A 16,896-nucleotide genomic window follows, 5' to 3' on the forward strand; every position below is an offset into this window, starting at 1 on the left:
TCCAGCACAGAGCTGGCAGGATAATTGCATAATTTCAGCAGTAACCTTAATTTCCTGCAGGTTCAGAGGCCCGACCTGCTCGCATTTCTTCCACGCGATAGTTGTACGACCTTGCTTAAAGCCCCTGCCTGGATACGGGATGAGTATTTGCAGCTCTTGTGGTTCCCAGCACGGGTCCGAGAGCAAAAAGCTGCCCCGGCTACACATCAAGCACAACATAATGTTTCTGTAAGAAAAGTCAGTATATTTATGGTTTGCTTTATAAAAGTTACTATAATACAATGGTACATAGTATTCAATTCACAAAAATATGAACAAATATATACAGCATGACACATCCACAACAAAAACACTTTCTTCAAAACAAGATACATACTGGTGACAGATTCTATATGCACAAAACATCCCTAAATTTATAAATTTGCTTAACAAAAGAAAAAGCAGAAATCCTAAATCTTCAAAGCAGATTTTTTTTTTAAAGGAACTTAAAAAAAAATCATTTATTGCAAACCATTTTACCTGCCTCCTTTTAAAGGAAGCCCTTCATTTTCACACCGTGAATTAAAACAACCTGTTTAAGGAACCAGAAAACTGCAGGATTGGAGCCGGGTGTTCTTCCCTTTTGCTTTTAAAACTGCCCGTTTGAGTGTCCGTTCCAGAGGGTTTCTTTTCACTTGGACAAATACTACAGTGGCAATTAAGGAGGAAACTCATAGAAACAAAAACAAATATTAAAATGAAAAAAAAAATCCAGTTGCAAACTCGCTTAAATACATTTTAGGTTGTCTATTAGACTGTACACATTTCCTCACTTGAAATAAATAGATTTTGCACATTAGGTTTCAGAATGGGGGTGGGGGGGCAAAGAAGAAGCCTTGACTTGGCAATTTTTTGTCTTCAGTTTCTTAATGCTGCTAATTCCGTCTATTTATTTGACAAAAAAAAAAAAAAAAAAGAAACATTTATACAGAATTTACATTATACAAAGCTTGACACAAGCTGTAAATGCCACCAGCTCCTTTGCTATACTCAGTCCTTCTTCCTCCCCACCTTCTCGACAAGAATTAGAGCTGGAATCTGTTTAAAAAGAACTCCAAATTACAATAGTCACTTTTAATAAATTATTTACATGCTCTTGAAGTACAAAGAAATCAGCAAAAAAATTTCAACATGTTTCTACAAGAAACAGTGTTTGAAGAGAAGATTCTTGAGTTTGCCTATGTACAGAAGATGCATTTTTTTATATACTTCAAAATCCTTTTTTCCTTAAATTTTTATTTTATACAGAAATGCACTGAAATGATCCCTGAAAAAGGTCACAAAAACCGGAACTGAAACTACTGTATACTTTGTTGGAGTTTAAAAATGTTCTGTTTTGTGTTTTTTTTCTTTTCCTTGTAGAAATAAGCTGCTCTATACAATATAAATATCTGCAGGATGAGCCCCTGCCCCGCCGCCCCCGATGGCTACAGCGCGCTTTGGGGGCGACCAAAGGACATGGGGGCAGTGAGGGCGAGGGCAGGTGGGGTTTGCAAGCAGAGCACATTTCCTAGGAACGCCAGCTGCTGCGGGATTCGCACGCGGACCTGGAGCCAGCTCGTTCACCTGGGGACACCACGGGCTGGAGGGACACCTCCAAAGCCTCCGCGCTGCTCTCCGTGATCATTTCACCCAGCAGAGCCACCCAAGCGAGCTGCGATTTCACGGGGAGCACAGTCAACGTCTCTCTCTCTCTTTTAGGGTTCAATTTAAGTGAAAATAAATTTGGGACAGCGAACAGAACGACTCCAGCACGCCTCTCTGTCAAGCAGCACAAGTCAAAGAAGCCGGGGATGTGGAAGGAGGCTCCATGGGGCTGCCTTCCCAAACCATGTCTGCAGCCACAGGACGCCTCGATCAGACCTAAAACCCCACTATAAAATTATGGGGATTATCAGGGCTGCTCTGACCAGCTGCACAGGGAGGGCTCTGCAAGCCAAGAACTAAGGGGAAAAAAGAGAAGCCTCAGCTTTGAGGACTAACGTGGGTTTTCAGAAGTGCTGGCAAAGAGCCCCGCTTCCTCCTGGGTGCTCCTGGGAGCTCAGCTCTTTCAAAAACTCACGTTATCCACCCGAAAAACTGCAGCGGGATGGTTACAGGTGGTTTCAGGAGCACCCCAGCGATCTCAGTGCTCGAGGCCTTCGGCACCCAGATCCCTGTGGCACTCCTGCAAACACCGCAAAGGAGCCCAAGCCCACAGGGCCCTGCTCTGCCTCCCTGCCTCACTCCCCTCCTCAACAACCTGCCGGGGCTGAACCCATCCAGAGTACACCGAGGTGCTGGGAGGTACAGAATCACCAGCAGGTACTTAGGGGTTGAGTGAGGCTGGGGTTTCCCCCCCCCCCAAAACCAGTTCATGCTCTGGTTTGATGGGCCAGAGAGGAAGAAGGCCAAGAGCAGGGGCAGGACTGCGACAGGCAGAGGCTCCGGCTCTGAGACACAAAATTTCTGTGCATTTCTAAAGCTTCAGAAGTAAAAGGCTGAGCTGTGGAGATGCCAACTGGAGCATCAGCACAAGAGGAACCTCATTTGAAAGAAAAAAAAAGAAAAAGAAACAGAGCAGCTGGTTTAATCCCCAAGTTCTCCTGCCACAGCTGTTGTTAACAACCCGAGTTCGATGACAAACTATTTGTGCTTCTCATAATTTTAAGCTCTGGGTCATGATTATTCAATTGCCAGAGAGATTTACAAAGAAGCAGGGGGAAAAACCCCAAAGCAAAAGGAAACAACGAAAGAAAACCAGAGATGAGATCACGGACTGTCCAACCTTCGGGACAATTTCCTTGCCCTCAGACAGAGCCGCGGGCAGAAGGCAGCTGGTGGCAGCCTAAATGCTCCTGCTCTGCCGGCCTCTGGTCTGAATTCAAGCACAGAGGTCTCACCCACATCGCAAGCTCTGCTCTGCGGCACAGGCCTGGCAATTCCACGTCACAGTGGCAAAAAAAAAAAAACTTCCAGGAAACTCTTTTGCAACCTCTGATCACGGAGCTGTGGTCGGAGAGCAATTAGCACTAATTTTACAAGGCTACAAGAACACAGCTGGCCCATTTGTTCTGCGGGGAGAAGGGTTTTAGTTACGCAGACGATGCGATGCCTGCGTTTCACAATTACACTGCCGTTTCCCCTGTAAGCCAATTAGGGAGGCTCAGCACAACTAATCTCTACTTTTAAGGGAGGAGAAACTCCACGCGAGTTGAGAAACCTGATCCTGTCTATACCTGACCTGTCGCCTCACGTTCCCAGATCACATCCAAAGAAGCATTTCTTTGGTGCTTTGGCCCATTTTTAAATGGAACCCCTTAAGAACCGCAAACACCACCTCAGCACGTCTACAAGGTCAAAAGAGATTGAAAAACCATCTCAAAACGGGCTTCCTAGTTTGCAGAAGAATTCATTTTCACGCTGCAGATGGGGGAGGATGGGATTGCTATCACAGCCTGCGCTCGGGGCACTTTCCACCACGTTTGGTCTTACCGAAAGGATGGGACTACCCCGGGGCAAGTTACTGAGTAACTGGGGGAGGTCCAGCTCGTTCCTATCACAGGAGGAATCTTCCCCATTCAAGGACAGGGCAAACACTCCATGCAAAATGCTGGAAGGGCAGGGAAATGCAGACAGAAGTGAGAAAAATTAAGATGAGGAACACATCACTCTGTTTCCCATCAACAGGGAGAAAATCCTATTAGAAACTCCTATTAGAAACATGGGTCGTAGTGTATGCTTAAAAGGAGGGTAAGGTTTTACAGTGTAACTGAGGCTGTTTCCTACTTAATTTCAGCCTCAGGTTTGGTTTTGAACACTAGACAAACCAATCTACAAGAAACGGGCATCCCAGAAGGCCATACGTGGTGCCAAACGGACTGCACAGCTGACTCAGCTTGTTACTACTGATTGCAGGACCCCCCTATTTTTCTTGCAGGGGTGCTGAGGTTTTGATCCCCCAATATACCAGCATGGCATATGAAAATCAGCGGTGAGCCCAAGGCGCTAAGCTCAGGTCTGTGGCTGACCTGGTGTTCCCCAGGGTGTCTGGCTTAGGGGACGTGTTCGGGCTCACCCCTAACGAAAAGGCAGGACAGTTCACCTATAGTCTCGTTGCAGACACGTCTCCATACACACACACGCACCCAAACACACGCACACACCCATTCACACTCCCTCAAGCCTCTGGCTTGCTCTGTAACATCAACCTTACATTTATTTACAGCTTACTCTGAGAAATCTGTGCAATTTCAGCCAATCAAGCTCCCAACAAACCCTATATGGCATTTTCAGTCTCTGCTTCACATTTAAACGTTGAATGTCTTTTTCAACCAACAAAACTGATGAGAAAAAGGTAGCAGCATTTATGAAAAGATGAAGGTTTATACCAACAATTAAAAAAAGGTACCATTATCCCATGAAGGAGCCTTAACGTAGGGACTGAACAGAGAGAAGCTAGTGTTTGGATAGACCATGCCACAAAACGGTAGTCACCTTTTTGTGTGCGTGTTGGATCTGAAAAGGAAAGAGCACCTGAAACATGAACAGTCCTCGTAAGCATGTGCGCTTTTTGCTTTCATTCGTGATCCTGGCAGAAGTGCGAAACTTGCTTGGTTTTCTCTTCTCTTTTTTCCTTTTTTAATATATATTTTTTTCCTTTTTAATTTTTTCTTCCTTTTTTTCCTTATTTTTTTTCCTCTTTTTTTTCTTTTTTTTTCTTTTTTTTTTCTTTTTTGGCAAAGTGCAACCACACCTGGTTACCACAGTTTTGACATGGCCGAAGGTGCAAGTGTGACGAGAAACCTCGAGTTCAGTTCAGGGTTCCCCTGCAGTTCTCAGAGCCACATAGACACGGGATTTTTACATCCTCAATGGGAAACTTGTAGTCATAGGTAATTTCCTCATTCACATTGATGTGCTGTTTGGAGTAGATGACGATCTTCTTTTGAGACTCCACTGTGATCACTTTAGCATAACAATTTGGCTGCAAGGGTGACAGAACAGGTAATGATTTAGGCTCCTGATGGCCACGGCTTCCCAGCCTCCACACAATTAACTAAACTAAAATACAGTGGGGCACTCACTTGACAGTCTCAGCCACGCTTCCAGAGGCTAGACCCAGGATACTCAGCAGAAAGCTGAGAGGAGGAGGCATGAAGCCAGAAACTGGAAGAGCTCTCCTTGTGCTCCTCCAAAACACGTTCTGGTCATTCACAGTGCACAAGAGCCCCCACAGTGCTCCACTACATTTGTCTCTGGTAGAGAGCAGCTCAACTAATGCTTGGTAACGTGGTCAGGCATCCAAGCCCTCAAATGTAGGCTGCAGCACAGATCAAACAGGAAAGCAGCTTCTCTGCTTACCAGGGCAAGAGTACTTTTCCCATGCGGACACTAGGATACTGTTCCCACAGCAGCAGAACTGCTCGAATTGTTGTTTTAAGGAAATACTTGTTAGCTGTGGTTGAACAGCAGCCATCAGGGTCCTACAAAATGGTCAGGAGGATTCTGAGCACGCTCTGTCTTGCTGTATGTTTCATTTCTCAGGTCTCTCATCTGTTCCTTAAGCTAGTTTAGACTCAGCTTTGATCTGCTGCAGCTCATTAAGTTAATCATAACCCTGTGACCCCTTGCTACTTCTGAATGTGTTCCTGATCAGAGTTAGCGAGGACTTGGTGGGTTTATCAGCATGTCAGAGTACAATTATATGCGAAAAACTGGTACTTACATTGCAGCTGTGATTAATAAACCTGGCGAAGTTTCCACATTTTGTGGCATCGATGATTGTGTCGTGGTCAACTCTGAACATGTAACTGCTCCCGATGCCTTCATCCTCGTATCGCTTTTCACGCATGTCAGCAATGACCTACAGAAAACCCCACACTTATTGTCAGAACAGGCTGCAGCGAGCTGTGAGCAGAGATCTACCCAGGGCTCAGAGATCTACCCTGTGCTGGTGCCACTTTGAAGATACACGGTCACAAATACCCCAAGAGAACAGACTTCACTGAAACCACAGAAGTTCAGGATGGGCTTCTGCAGAGCTTGCTTCCTAAGGGTTTGAGCTCTGAATTTCTCTGTTGTTGAAGATCCCACCCCTGCTCCTCCAAGCCACATGCCAGCCTCTGCCTAGCTCACATAGCTAACGCCTTGCAGCAGGGATGCCAGCCCCAGCTGCCACACTCAATCACTTCTCTCAGGGCTGCTTTTTGCTCACATTTCGCCCCCGGTCCAGCTTACCTGCCGGATGTTCTGACCCACATACTCAATCACCATCTCATCAGCTGCGATGGGCTCCATAGCAAAAAGGCCCCAGTCGTGGATGTGGCTCTTGCAGAATTTTAGCTTTTTCTTCCGGAACTGCACAAAGAAAATACCCCAAAATCCCAACCCTGCGTTAGCCACAGCATCAAAAGGGAAAGGCTGTCCCTAGCTCCAGCAGCACGCTCCAACACACAAAGCAGTGCTGGGGTGCTTCAACCTGATTTGGTTTCCTTCTGGCTTTTGGTGACAGAAGGGCAGCACGGGGGACGTAAGAGGTCCCACATAGTTGTAATACTTGGGTTTTTATACCGTGATGCACCATTTGGGAGAACAGACCCGTTGGGGCCATCGATCTCTGTTCTGCACAGCCCTGATGGTTCTGCTTAGGGCTAAAGCAGCTTGTGTGCTTACAGCCATTTACCAAACAGCTCACGCCTCTTCTCCTCACAGGGGAGCACACTGGACCAGAGTGTCCTGTTTTCCCTGCAATTGCTCTGTTCCTATTTTTAGGTGAATTAGATCACAGAAATCTTCAAGTTGGTTTATATGGAAGCACAGAGGAGCTGGGTACCCCAGAGAGGTTCTGCATTGGGTGATCCTTCAAGACAATCTCATCTGCTCCCTGCAGCTGCTCTGACTGCATAGCCCAGCTCCCCAGCCAAGCACCTCTGACCTGCTCTGTGGAGACTTTTTCCAAGAAGCAAGGCAAGACCTTAATTCTGGGCCCCACTCAGCCCCCTGACACACGCAGAGGTGCCCAGCACTGAGCTCTGTGCCCATCCCTGCCTGGCCTCAGCCTGCTCCCAGCCAGTCCCTGCCCAGAGCAGCCACCCCACGGGGTGACCTACCTTGAGCTGGTTGAACTTGAGCAGGTCGCTGTCACAGCTCCCGGTGAAGGAGGAGAGGAGCCTGCGCTGCTCTGACCGCCTCTCGGAGCCAGCCCGGGTGGAAGCGTGCGGTTGAGCAGGGATGCTCATGCCCTGAGAACAAACAGGTGATCAGAGCTGACCCAACTCGCCCAGCACCCTGCAGCCTCCCCACGAGCAATCCCTTGTGCTACAAGGCATCATCACAGAGCACGTGGCCTCCCGAAAACACCCCACTTCAAACACCCCCACTGCCCCAGCGCCACCCAAACGGCCACCTCAATGCAGGCGTAGCTACAGCTCCACCTTGCCAAAAGGTAGAGAGCAGCCAGAGTGTGTGATGATGTTCGAAACCAAATCCTGCTGGCACCCTGGTGGCCAGCAGAGGACGTTTCCTCACCTGCGTGTCTGCAGGAGGCTCCTCTGCAAAAGCTCGGCTATTGTTGAGGTATTTCAGTTTGTCCTTCTTATCAATTTTGTAATAGCCTTCGCTTCGTGCGCAGCCCGTCACGTGCTCCCGCATGCCATCGTCACGCTTCTTTTTCTTGGGGGTAGAAAAGCTGGTAGGTGGGAAGGAGTTAAGGGGCAACACGGCTACCAGGGGACATCAGACCAAACCTCTGCGGTTACATGGAGCTAACACCAAGAAAACAAGGAAGGGTTTTTTGGGGGGCAGGAGGGGGTAAGTATAACTTACTATTAAAAAAAAGCTTGCACGAAAGCCCAGCATGGTATTTCCTTCTTAGCTGCATGCTTCAGGAAACTTGTTCTCCCTCCAGGAATTCCCTGCAGCCACCCCAAGCCCCGAGAACACCGTGCTGACCTCTCAGCGATCCCAGCCCTTGGCACCCTGCCCTGGGCGAGGTGCAAAGCAGATGTACTGGAGACGCTCTTCAGCCCACCAGGTGGGACACGCTGCTCTCACCATGCTCGGGAGATCTGCTCCTGCACACCTGCTGGGACAGGGAAGACCCCACGCAGATGTTTCAAACCCCACTGTCTTGATCCACCAAGAAAAACAGCAACAGTTTGAAGTGGTTTGGCTGGTTTGCTTTTGCTTTAGAGAAAGGTTAATAAAAAAAAAAAAAAAAAAAAAAAAAGAAGCAGGATCTCACAGGGAGTCCAGGATTAAATAATTTAACTCCAGACACCTCTAGCAATGCACGAGGTGCTGCACATGCTCCCTGATGACCGTGTCCTGCTGCAGCACAGAGCATGATGTTCTCCCAGCCAGCCTGGGGCTGTGTCTGCCCCGACGTGCTGCCTAGAAGCCAGCCTTTTCAGCTTATTAGTATTTTGGGCTCGAAGCAAGTTAAAGCTGCTAGCACCACTAACATCTTTTTGGGCACAGATGGCAGGATTATTTTTACAGCAAGTTTTAGCCCCAAGTTAAAGTCCTCTACGTACCCACCAGAAATTGCTGGGTTCAGTAATTAGTTTAGCAAGATGGGAAAAAAAAAAAAGTGGTTTAAATGAAGACAGAAGCTTCTCAAACCAGCAAGGAAATCTCCCCAGAAGAGGTGCTCAGAGACTTTCCCTGCAGTTCTAGATGGAAAATGCAGCAAGAACAGCCACTTCTGTATTGCAACTTCAGGGATTAGGCCTAAAACTGCCTGCTGACATAAGCAACTGCTATTCCAGCAAGCAAATCTACCAAATAACTTTGGCTTTTGCATTCTAAGTCCCACAACCCAATGCCCATCGAGCGCATCCTACACGTGGTGCGTGACGCAGAGCCGCTGAGAAAGGATATAAGGATGGAATACCCACAGGGTGTCGTTAAGCCAGTCCATGCCATTGTCCTGCTGTAACAAGCGGTCGTATGTGATACACATGAATTTGATGTCTTCCTCATCTATGCCTCCGTTCCAAATGTCATACAAAATGGTCATCTCCTCAAACTCGGAGCGTGGCCTGAACTGAGGCCGGGGTGGGGAATACTCGGGGGAAGGAATCACCGGGAGGTCCTCAGGTGACTTCTTCTGCCTTCGCCACTGTCTTTTAGGCTTCGCGTGAGCTTCTTCTTCCTTGAAGTCTTCGTTCCACTGGTTCTCCAATTCCTTGAATGGCAGTTTCTCTGCGACTGTCTCAGCCGCTATTTTCTCGTGGAAGCCGTCATTCCTGAAGTCCAGGGTGACGGCTTCAGGGTCTTTCAGTCCATAGAAAGCATCGGGGTGTGCACTCAGGAGCTCTTTGCTCATAGCACTTTCCACCAGGGTCACTGGGACGGGAGGTGGCTCTATGGTTTTGCCCGAGTACACATCCAAGGAGAGGACAGAAGGCGGCGACCGTTTTGGTCGGCCCGGCCTCCTTTTGGGAAGAACAGAAGGCGGTGGGGGGGGAGGAAGAATAGAAGCCCCAGTGGGCGCTTCTGGCGAGAGTAAAACAGATTTTACTTCTGCCTTGCATTCCTCGATGGGCAGTCTTCCATCTCCAGGCATGCACGGCAGGGCTGCTACGGGTATTGGCTCATCAGGTGGCAAGCCCACGTCTGTGTGGAAATCTGCCTGGGGGGGGCTGGCGAAGGGGATAGGGGAAGGAACACTGTTCATGCTGATCGTAAGGGAAGCACCAAGAGGCTCTTTAAAGGTTTTCTCATCTAGCTCATCCTCTGACGGCTTCTTGCCAGACAGAAGGCAAGGAATGGTAGCACCAGCCTCTGGGAAAGTAGGCGTGAAATTGAAATCTCTCCCAGGAGTCCGAGGAATGCCACTGTTAATGCCAGGAGATTGGGATGGGTAGGAAAAGGGGCTCCCTGGGACTTGAGGGGAACTGAGGGTCAAGCTGCTTCCCGTAAGGGGAGCATCGCTTCCTGGCGTTGCTGGAACAGTGTCCGTGCTCTGGGATTTTGCAAAGGGGTGCGAAGACTTGGCCAAAATGTCCCGCCCAGGAGTCCTAGGAATCTCCTCATCCACAGATGTTTTGGTCACCAGTAATTGTTCGGGGAACTTCTCTGGAGGGATTAAAGATTCCTCTTTACCGGGAGTCGACGGTAAGGGAAGTGTGGAGGATGGCACCTTGTGGGCTGGAAGCAGAAGAATATCAGTCTCTGGATGCACCACCACCTCCCGCCCTGGTGTGCGAGGCAGCCGCTCATCCTCCTCCGCTGCAGAGGGCAGCTTTGTTTTAACACGAGCTTCTAAGGTGCTGCCATCAGACTTGCTAAAGAAGCTGCTTTTACCGGGCAGAGGTTCTCCAAAGACTCCCATTGGAGCTGAGAGGCAGAGTGTCCCATCCTCATCTTGAGATTCAGGCTTGGGACCTTCCTGGACCTCTGGCTCCAGCATGGCAGTGTGTTCAGGCTCTTCCTCTGGAAGAAGGAAAAAAAAAGAAAGGAAGAAAGAAAAAAGAAGTCAGGGGTGTTGCTTCCACTTGGTTACTTGCCACTTGCCAGTAAAGGCATGTTTAAGATGTTGCAATTACAGAACAGCTCAATTCCACAGGGAGGCTTTAAAAACTCCAATGCTTTACATTTTGGAGGCACAGAGTGTGGAGTAATTAGACACCACCACAGACATCCCTAATGGACCATTAAAAAAAACGCACTATTAATTTGAGGATTAGCTACTACGCAGGCCAGAATGAAGGTTTTCTGCTTTGAAAACCCCTGACCACCTTTTTACAGGCACGAAAAGCATTAGTGGCTTGCAGGGTGAGGGCTTTGGAGGACAGCTGTCAGAGCCCCAAGCTATCAGCCTTTCTGATGTGGGAAGGTAAACTAATTGCGGGGCCAAGAAGCACCCTCGGCTCTCCAAGGAGGGGAGCAGCGTAATGCTCTTGAACAACACGTGAAGGAAATGGAAAGCCCTTGTAATGAATGAGGAGACACTCAGATGGTATCAATGAGGCAATTTATATGCTGCTCTCTCTGCAGCAGGCTCATTTGTCTGGAGTTTATTTACCTCCTTAGAGTCAGGGCCAAAAGGAATCAACAGTGAATCTTCTTAGGCAGCTCAAAATAACATTTTCAAGTGGGAGAGCAAAAGGAGGTGGGAACGCCTGGAGAGTTGGAGGGGAAGTGTTATCCATCTGTGCGGAGTGAACCAGAGATTCACTGCAGAAAGGTCAGACCCATCCAACTCCTGCACGGCCAGGCTGGGCAGCACGAGAAGAATGCTGCAGTTTGAGTTTGTGCCTAGCTTACCTGAAAAGCTCACTCCACACATCGAGGTACCCCAAACGCAGCTCTACCCAGATTTATATCCTGTCTGGACACCAACATGTTCTAGAAAGGAGCTGCGTAAAACAGGCATTTTGCCTATTAGCCTTTCAAATTTTATGATAGCTGAGGAGCAATAGCCTGGGCAGGGGCCAGATTTCCAGCTCTCCAGGTGCCAAAATACTGTCTAGTCCCCAGTGCTGCAGCCTTCAGACACCCGTCCTGCTCAAGATGTTGGCTCCAGATTTTTGCTTGTTAATTCCCCGCTTCCTGCTGCAGAATTTGTCGAGATTTATGCATCCTACTCCTACTCTAGTCTTCACTGGTTAAATACAGCTCTGTACAGAATCAAGACAATTTCCTTCTTCCAGCAAACCTGGGGATATTATTCATGTAAAATGACTAAGTGAAAAGCAAGGAGCCAGATGTAATTCTAAGACTCTGCCCACCTGCCCCATACAGCTTTCCACGCACTCCTTTGATATTAAAGCCAACAACAGCCAGCAGTGACTCAGGAAGCACAGATTCCTGTTGTGTTTAAGCAGCCACGACTTTTCTATCTTGAGCTTCAGCCACCACACCACCCAGTCAGTCACCCTCGGACGATGCCAACTGTTTAGTTCCTGCAGCACACTAACTGCACTGGCCCAGGATAAGGTTCTGGATACAATAACCACCGTATTTTTAGTACCAGATGCCTTGTGCGGAACTCCTTACTAGGAAGCAAAGTTCAGCACAGGCCTCTTCCTCTGTACAGATAATCCCTAGCCCAGAGCCAATGCTGGAGGAAGAAAGAACAAGGGAAATACAAAACCATATGTGTTGGAGGCTGTGAGAATACTGCACTTGGCAATGTGATGTGTGCCAAACCACACGGAAGACCATACCTGGCCCACAGATGGGAGACAGTGCAAGTTTTGTCTCCTGGTCTCTTTCCATAACCAAGTGTTTGAGTGTTTCAGCAGCAATAGATGCCTCTGGGACTTCACCACATTCACCTTCTCCCGCCTTGATTTCTTCCATCCCTTCATCCTTTTCCACCAACGCTGGCTCTGTGAGTCCCAAGCCTGTTGCATCCATGTAGTCATCCACAGGATACAGCTCCAAAATGGTCTCCCTCTCATCATCAGGAAGCTCGTGACTGGAAGGTTCATGCTCTGTCTCAGCAACCATAGCTTCTCTGTCTTGATCTTCAGCCACCTCCTCCTCCTCCTCTTCCTCCTCCTCCTCCTCCTCTTCATCATCCTCATCGTCATCTTCATCTGAGTCAGAGCTGGATTCGAATTCAGAGGAGTCCTCACTTTCATCGGATGATTCCACTTCAGCCTTGGAAGATGAGGGACTCGCTACGTCTTCTACAAGAAGAAGTTACCAGCATTTAGTGACATCAGAAAACAGAACTAATCAGGGCCTTCTACAGGAACAAATATCATTCCCACACCGTAACAGTATCAACAACAGCGTGTGGGTTTGAAGGAATCACCTCACAGTTTATTTACTTTTACAGGGCCTAGTAAACCAAGTATTTGGATGTTTCCAACCGTGCAACGAGCAGCTCCGTGAGCAGCAGACCTAGCGCTGCCTGGCACACTGCCATGTGGGTCTCTTGGCAGACTGCCTCTTTAATGGAGTTCTACCGAGATTATTTATACCTGTATAAATTATCTTGTATGAAACTGCCTTTCAACGAAAGAGGGTGCACAAATAAAACCTGGCTTACAAGTAGGGAGACAAAAAGGGAGACTGCACCTGGCCCGAACACCACACTCGCTGTTTTCCCTGGAATTGCTTACCCTCCTCGGAGTCCTGCTCTTCCTCTTTGTCACTTGTTTCAACACCTGTCTCCTCCTCCTCATCGTCCTCCTCCTCCTCATCGTCCTCTTCATCATCATCTTCATCCTCATCATCCTCTTCATCGTCCTCTTCATCCTCATCTTCCTCTTCCTCCTTTACAGGAAAGTATTGCCAAAAATGAGCAGTGTCTGACCCTGAGACCTGGCTGTCACTGTGGTAATCACCAATGATTCTCAGAGACACTGCTCAGAGAACCTGAAGGGTGAATAATCCTACAGAAATTATTTTAGCACATGGCCAAAGAGGAGCACACATCTTCTAGAGAAGGTAACGCTGTGATCTGGAATAACCAGGACCCCTTTTAATGACAGACTGCATGCAAAAATATGATCACAAACCAACACACCTTTCCAGGTGCTGCTTTCACCAAGGCTCTCTCTTCCTCCTGCTCTTCTTCCTTCTCCGAGGAGGACTCTTCTTCTTTCTCCGATGTCTCGTCTCCCTCTTCCCCCTCGCTGTCAAGCTCCAGCGGCCTTGCTGGTCGCCGCCTCAGCCCCACTGCTTCTGCATCCTTCTTTGACAGGTCAGACGTTGCATCGGAAGCATCTCTGTCCCTCTCTGACTCTGGGGAGCAAAAACAAGAAGGAAATTGACCTCAAATACTTTCAAGAGAGGGAAAGGGTTGATCACATCATAGGAACTTTTGCTTTGGGAAGATCAAAGTTAGGAGCAATGCGTGCATGCAGTGTGACAGTCCCCAGGCTCACAGGCACTTAATTTCACAGTGCAAGTGAGGGTGAGACTGGGAGCACGGTGTTGAAAGTCCCAAGGACGGCAAAATGCCAAAAGGTAGCCAAAGCTGACAAGCTACAGGCAGAGCAGCAAGGAGACATGGCACCATGGAGATCAGAACTGGTACGCCAACGGGGACCTTGCCAAGGGGTTGTCTTACCCAACACTGCCTGGGTACTGCTTGGAGAAGAGCAATACGTGCAGTGCCACAGCAGAATACTTGATTCATGTGGGGAAACTCCCTGTGCTGCTTCCCTAAACAGGGGCACGCTACGGGATACGAATGCTTTAACAAACTCTAGGTTTGTTTTATTTCTTGAAGAACTGATGGGTTTGTGTTATGAGAAAGATGCTTGGTTAACCTTGGTTCTTACATTTTTTAAACTTAATGATTTAATGTCTTTCCTTCTCTTTTTTAAACAAAACCCTGGTTCTGTACTTCGGCTTGAAACGAGTTGTTAGTCTGAACCAAGTTTATAGCAGAACTAACTTGAATCCTCTGTTTAATGCAAAATAAAGACATCAAGCTTTGAATACTCTTATCTCTACTCTTCCCTGTTCCCAGGGAGAAAAAAAAGTTAAAATCTTTGGAAATAGATTCTTCTGGCAAATAAGTTACTTAAGAATAAATAAATAAGCAGAGCAAACTGTCTCTTACTTGCTTTCTCCCTCAACATACACAGTGAGTTGCAAGCATGCCTCCGGAACACAGTCCATGAACTAATCTGAGCTCCCTCTACTGGGTGACCAGCTCTGCATCAGCAAATCTAAAATAGGGTACAAGCGTTCATAAAATGCAGGTCTTAAATTTCCCGCCAGTGAATTTAAGATAACCGAATCCAGAGAAGACATCTCCCAGCTGATTAGGTTTGTGAGAGGCAGGGTTTTGGCTCAGATCCTTGATTCTGTGTCTAACTGTAAGTGAGCACACTGCTGTGAAGTTTAAAAGGATTCAGCTCGCATGTGGCTTGCATCTGCTCTTGTGTTTCAAACAAATGTGCTTTGCAAACCTTCATCTTCATCATCAACAGAAGTAGAAGGCCGGATTCTCTTCTGATCTCCTGCTGAGGCAGCTTCAGGTGGCTCCTTTCTTTTCACCTGAACAAAAGACAAAATTAGCATTTCTAAGAGTTTAGAAACAGCAGAAATCAGCTTCTTAAATAAACTGCTACTGCCTAACTTTGCCAGTGTGACTTACACCAAGAAATCAAGGGCCACTTCCCTGGCTCTTGATGCCTTTATTTGCTTGCAAACAGAATTTCACTGTGAATGAAACTCTACCCCTTCAATTTGCATCAAAACACTTCCCATACCAGCATGGTGCATGTCATCAACCAGGTACTCTGAATCTGACAGAGAATGCTTTTGACAAATGGATGTGTCTGAGTTGTAACAGAACAGAGAGCCTGAGCCTGTGACATCTTAGAGGACCTCAACACCAAGTTTCATTCTAAATCAAGACTGCAGAGTCTCTAGTCCCAAACCTTTACTTGCATCTTTGCACTCAAAAGTTCAATTTTAATGAAGGGCTCCATTCTATCCCCCTCACCTCACCCCCAACCCCTCTTTATTTTATTTAAGAAACTTTTGTTTTTTATACTTCTACTTCTTGCCAGGAAGTAAAAATGCTCAAGTGACCCTATAGTTGCAAGTCTGATTCCATTCCATCTGTCCTCCTAATACTCCTTTAGGGAATGTTAGAAGTAACGAAGACAACTTTGTTTTTACCTTGAAGGATGGCAACCGGATGGCCCCTCGTAACCCAATGCCCAAGCCGATCCCCTCATATCCCAGGCCTTCTCCTTTGTTCCAGTTCTCCAAGAGACAAGATGTGATTCGGTCCTTCGGCTTTGGCTTCTCCTCCAGTTCGCCTCCAGACTTCACTGGAGTGAGAGATGCCTGCAGAGAAAAAAAAAACACACTTTAAAAGAGGAAAAGTTTCCTGAGGAGCACACAAAGTCCAGAAGCCATTTAGGTAGCTGAGGTTTCTGAAATACCACTCCCCTGCCCAGGCATCAGTTTCTTTGAAGGCAAGGGCATCTGGAGATGCACCACTTGGCCACACGACTTCAAAGGGAGAAGGTGCAGAAGCTCCTCTTGATAACGAGACGTTGCCATCTTCAAGAAGCCTTTTCCCTTTTGCACTTTAAGAAGTTATTTTCTCCGCACTGCGCAAGGCACTACAAGACAAACCTGCTGGGATTCTTGGAGCAGTGGCTTGGGACACCAAGTGATCTTGTGTTTGGAGTCGTCATGATGTCAGGTAGCAAAGAACCACTCTTGCTTTCTTAACCGAGTGTTTTAAAACATGATCTCAATATCTTTGCATGCAGCTTAACATAGGCCAATGTGCTTCACGAGAGAGGACAAGGGAAACGAGCAGTCCTCACTAGCCCCTCTGGGCCATTTCAGGTTTCCTCAGCAAGGGGACCACTGTGACCTCCTTTGGAATAGCCAAGAATCCAGCACAGATGCTGGAAGCAAAGTCAATAACGGGGAGGGATGAAAGGGGAAGAAGAAGGGCAGACAGGAACCTGGGACTCGCCACCCTGAGGGAATACATTCCTCTGCCCAGGCAGGAGCTACCAAGTGCCAAGGAGCAGCTACTGCACAAGTGTCCCGAGCTCTGAAGGGAAACTATGGGGCTGGGAAACACCACCATCCTCATACATGCTGCTGCCAGAGCCCTCCTGGTCTGCCCACAGCTCTGTTAGCAATGCAGCTACGCACACACCTCTTGCAAATAACCCAGGTGTGCCTTAGGCAAGTGAGCCTAAAGCTGTGTTCTCTGCCTTCACTTGCTAACCCATGTAACTAGAAGCAACTTCAGACCTTCTAGTTGGGGCTGTTTTCTTCTTTTTAGTGTAAGGCACAATACAGCAAGTCAAAAGTCACATACACCCTGTGTTTGGTCAGCAACCACAGTCCACAAAAACCGTCAAAGGCTCCAGTCCTGGATGGCAGGAGAAGCAAAATATTTAGGAGGGAGAATGGCACACACAG

At 47.8% G+C, this 16,896-nt stretch overlaps 1 protein-coding gene across 1 annotated transcript in view; it reads right to left on the reverse strand.

Annotated features, from left to right (window-relative positions):
• Positions 1-223: 223 nt before the first annotated feature.
• The window catches only part of SETD1B (SET domain containing 1B, histone lysine methyltransferase), a 46,542-nt gene continuing 29,869 nt past the window's right edge, over positions 224-16,896 (reverse strand). The window contains exons 8-18 of the mRNA XM_038187210.2: positions 15,622-15,792; positions 14,904-14,991; positions 13,508-13,725; positions 13,101-13,254; positions 12,195-12,662; positions 8,902-10,458; positions 7,549-7,715; positions 7,131-7,262; positions 6,259-6,378; positions 5,747-5,884; positions 224-5,005 (exon numbers count right to left, since the gene is read on the reverse strand). Coding sequence (XP_038043138.2) covers positions 4,832-5,005; positions 5,747-5,884; positions 6,259-6,378; positions 7,131-7,262; positions 7,549-7,715; positions 8,902-10,458; positions 12,195-12,662; positions 13,101-13,254; positions 13,508-13,725; positions 14,904-14,991; positions 15,622-15,792 — 3,387 coding nt within the window. The 3' untranslated portion in view covers positions 224-4,831. The remainder of the gene's footprint in view (positions 5,006-5,746; positions 5,885-6,258; positions 6,379-7,130; positions 7,263-7,548; positions 7,716-8,901; positions 10,459-12,194; positions 12,663-13,100; positions 13,255-13,507; positions 13,726-14,903; positions 14,992-15,621; positions 15,793-16,896) is intronic.

Source organism: Anas platyrhynchos, chromosome 16 (assembly GCF_047663525.1).
Source record: "Anas platyrhynchos isolate ZD024472 breed Pekin duck chromosome 16, IASCAAS_PekinDuck_T2T, whole genome shotgun sequence".
NCBI lineage: Eukaryota > Metazoa > Chordata > Aves > Anseriformes > Anatidae > Anas > Anas platyrhynchos.